General features: G+C 32.7%; 1 protein-coding gene across 1 annotated transcript; it reads left to right on the forward strand.

The window, feature by feature from the left end:
* The first annotated feature begins 3,041 nt into the window (after positions 1-3,041).
* Positions 3,042-3,745, forward strand: LOC133816522 (uncharacterized). The gene is made up of 3 exons (XM_062248976.1): positions 3,042-3,220; positions 3,292-3,508; positions 3,599-3,745. Exons 1-3 carry the CDS (start codon positions 3,042-3,044, stop codon positions 3,743-3,745), a joined length of 543 nt encoding a protein of 180 aa, XP_062104960.1.
* The last annotated feature ends 480 nt before the right edge of the window (positions 3,746-4,225 follow it).

Consider the following 4,225-nt stretch of genomic DNA (forward strand, 5'->3'; position numbering starts at 1 on the left):
ATTCATCATCGATACACATCCTCCAAGCGTCACGAATCTTACCGCCTCTAAAGCTTATTTTCCTGCACATAAAACAGAAAGGAATGAGCCTAATGCCCAGCAAGGAAAATCTAACACAAAATCATATACATAATTTCATAAGAAAACATAAAGACTTAACATAATACATATAACATACACTTATTATAATGGCCATTATTACTTGGGGTCCCATAGACTAAACAAGCATATGCCCATGGGATTAGTGGGGTCCTACTAGCTAAGTAGGTCATATGCCCATAACCCATTTGGGGTCTTGTTAGTCATATGGGTCATATGCCCAAGCCTACAAACATACACATATACATATCATAACACTTTTAATAACATAAAACATATAGATAACATAATCACATAACATGTTGATTCTAGCCTATTTCCTTACCAAAGTTACCGGGATTATGGACTGAGTTGGGACTTTTGGAACACTCCTAAAACCATAAGAAAGAGTGAGTCTAAGAAAGGAGATGAAATGAAAGAGATGGAAAGACTAAACCATAAAAAAACATACTTACCGACTTATATGCTTAAGAGCTTGGATTCCCTAACCAAAATAAGAATAAGGTTAGGGGACTGAGTAGAAGGTTTTGAGAAAGGAAATAACATAAAATATAGGAAGGAACTAGAGTTTTGGGTTTACCTCAAAGATTGCAAGATCAATCTAACCTCCACCGAAATACTATAGAACTTACTTCCCAAAGTGTTTGATAAGCTTATGATGTTTAAGCTTATAGTTTTTCCCCAAACCAAGTGTTTACACTCTCACACTCACTTAACACTAGCAGCTTCTGAACTTAGAGCAAATGGTGAATAATGGCTGGGTACTAGGTCCTATTTATAGAGTTTGGGAATGAAAATATCTTGATTTTACTTGAATAAAAATAATGGCTTTTTAGGTGAAAATCATTTGAATAATCGTTCAGCAGAGGCTGAAGACTCGTTCAAAAGATGCTGGACTGTTGAAGGAGTTTGAATGGCTGAAAGGAAAAGAATTCAAAAGTATTTGAAAACATGCTGGTGGAGGCGATATATCGCCCCCTATAGGCGATATATCGCCTGGACCTCTGTTCCCGAGGCGACCGTGCATCGATTCGTGTTTTCCGTATCTACGTGCTGCGATATATCGCCCCCTATAGCTGCGATATATCGGCATACGCTGAATATTTAAACACGAATTTACACATTTTTAGCTAAGTTTGAATGGAGTAAACAGCCTTGACTAAGCCCTCAACGTACTCAAAGCTGCTGACTGGCCCTATAACATTCAAACTTTACCCTTATTTAATTTAATCCTCAAAAATACTTAATCCTTAATTACCATTCAAAACATGTGCTTAAAATCCTATTGGTTGATGTCTAAACCTTATAATATAATAATATAATCATTAATATCAGTCACATTAATCAAACCTTAGGTTATACTTAATATTCTTAAACTATAGGTTAAACTTAGAAAATCTATAAGTATTACTATGAGTGTCCAAATAATTCCCGGTCTGAACCAAAAATCCATAGTAACAAAGATAACACTAAACATACTATAATACTACTAAACAAATAGCTAAGTAAAGTTCTTGGACTCTAAACCACCTAGCTCCTTACTCGTGCCCTAGGGTGGCTCGTTGTTTCCTTGAACTTTTGAGCTTGGCCCAAATTGTTAATTAGGATTTTAAAATTGTAATTAAATTTTGAATTAAGTGGTCCAAGTTCAAAATGGGCCTAAATGACTAATCGGGCTTTAATTAGCCAAGATCAATATTTTTAAAATATTTTTTAAAAATTATTGAAGTTATTTATAATTCAAAATTGGGTTGATGGCATAAAAATAATAGAAGGCCCAAAAGATGGAGATGGAGGTTCTACATGATTCCTTAGTTTTATTTTTATTTTATTTTGTAATTTATTGCAAGTGTGTAATTTTTCTAGAAATATCCAAAACACTTGGCTCGCATTTATTTATTTATTTATTTACTGTATTTATATATATGTTTGGATGTATTAAATGTGTTTAATAGCATTTTCATGCATTTTAACATGCCATACATATTACCCACACAATATCTAACTAAAGCAAGCATCTCATACGAGTAGCAACATGTTTTGATTAGAATCGTCATATTTGATTATATGCTTTTATTTGATGAATCATATAATTAATCTAGTTTAATCTAATACAGGTTCGTGAGTTGATTTTAAGTGTTAATTTCAAACCTATTTGATAATTAATTTTATTAGATAGACAAATGATATTCTTAATAATTAGAGAATTTATAGATTAGATAGTTTAAGGGCCCATTTAGTGTATTGATTAAATCTTGTTTTATGTTTAAATGTTTACTGAGATTTAGAATATCATTTGGTAAATTAATTGGATTAATTTAATTAATTAAAAAGCATAGGATGTTTTGAAAAAACACATATTCTAAAATAGTGAGTGGGAGAATGATATGCAACAATAACTCTTATGGTCTCCATTATTAGTTAACACCGATGTTTCATGGAAAGGGCCTTGAAGGGCTTTTGTTTGCGTCCCCCTAAGGAAGTTTTCTGACTATTTTATTTTTCAAGGTTAACTTCTTTAATTTTAAGACTAGGATTGAATGATGTATTTCAAGTTTGATTGACCCTAAGGCACACTCTTGAGTTAAGTCATTAATCTAAAATAATGGGTTACACTCACAAAGGTTGACTAGGCTTTCGAGCGGACTAGTTAATCTTGACCAAACAAGCAATTGTTCGTAAGTCAAAAGAGAAAATAATTGATTTTAATTTTTCACTTATGAATTTGAGAATTGTCTCAAAATTAATTTGAAATTAGTCTGACCTACCCTAAGGCAGGTCCATTAATTGTCAAATTAATTTATCGCAGCAATAGAAATAATTATTTTTTATGTTTTGTTTAAATTTGTTGCATTCATGCATCATATTTACTATTCCAAAATTATTGATATTTATAATATGTGCTAAATTTAATTTTGTTTTATTTATTTATTTTAGTAATAATGTCTAGCTCAAACCCTGTTACTGGTTTACTTGCAAATGAGAAACTCACTGGTGATAATTTTATTAAATGGAAATCAAACATGAACATTGTGTTGATTTGTGAGAACCACGAGTTTGTCTTTATTGAGGAATGTCTTGAGGTCCCTACTGCCAGTCCTCCCAAAACTGCTAGGGAGAAGTATGATGCTTGGATTTTTTCCAACAACAAGGCTAAATGCTACATGCTTGCTAGTATGAGTGTTGACTCAGAAAGAAGCATGAAGAAATGGAGACTGCATATGAGATATGGGAGTCTCTTCAAGCCATGTTTGGACAGCAATCTGATCAATGCAGACATGAGGCTAATAGATCCTATATGAACATCAAAATGAAGAAGGGAGTTTCTGTCAGAGAACATGTCCTAAACATGATTAATATAATGCATGATGCTGAAGTTCATGGAGCAACCAATCATGAGAGGACTCAAGTTAGCTAGATACTTGAATCACTTACACCAGCTTTTTCCACATTCACTACTAATTATGTTATGAACAAGTTGGAGTACAATATGACTCAGGTGTTAAATGAGTTTCAGACTTTTGAATCACTCAATAAGAGTAATTCAAAAGTAGAAGAAGCAAATGTTGTTGATTCTAAGCCCTCCTCTTCAAAAGGGAAAAATAATAAGAGAAAGAAATCTCATGGCAAGGAAATTGACAAATAGGAAAGGAAGCCTAAAAAGTCATCCAAAGGCAAGGAGAAGAGATAACAAAACATCCAAGAAAAAGTAGCCCAATGGGACATGCTTTCATTGTGGAGTTGAGGGTCATTGGAAGATAAATTTTCCTAAGTATCTCTCGGATCTAAAAGAGAAGAAGAAAGGTAAATATGATTTACTTATTTTAGAAGCCTATTTAGTGGAAGAAGATACATCAAATTGGATTGTTGATTCTGGTGCCACTAATCATGTTTTCTTTTCTTTATAGATTCTTAATTCTTCGAGGGAGCTTGTTGATGAGGAGGTGACTATGAGAGTTGGAAGTGGTCAGATCGTCTCTGCCAATGTAGTTGGAACAACCTGTTGAGAATTTGATAAAAATAAATTTCTTCTTTTGGACAGTGTTTTTTTTTCGTGGATTTACTAGAAACTTAATTTTTGTTTCTATGTTGCATGAACAAGGTTTTGATATTTCTTTCAATAATA

The sequence above is a fragment of the Humulus lupulus genome, chromosome 1 (genome assembly GCF_963169125.1).
Source record: "Humulus lupulus chromosome 1, drHumLupu1.1, whole genome shotgun sequence".
In the NCBI taxonomy this organism is placed as follows: Eukaryota; Viridiplantae; Streptophyta; class Magnoliopsida; order Rosales; family Cannabaceae; genus Humulus; species Humulus lupulus.

Excerpts from the sequence above, each read along its gene's own strand:
- LOC133816522 (XM_062248976.1), top strand. The coding sequence starts at position 3,042 with ATGTCTAGCTCAAACCCTGTTACTGGTTTACTTGCAAATGAGAAACTC. Across the intron at positions 3,221-3,291 it reads CCCAAAACTGCTAGGGAGAA|AAAGAAGCATGAAGAAATGG; the intron begins GTATGATGCTTG and ends GTGTTGACTCAG. Across the intron at positions 3,509-3,598 it reads CCAATCATGAGAGGACTCAA|GTGTTAAATGAGTTTCAGAC; the intron begins GTTAGCTAGATA and ends AATATGACTCAG.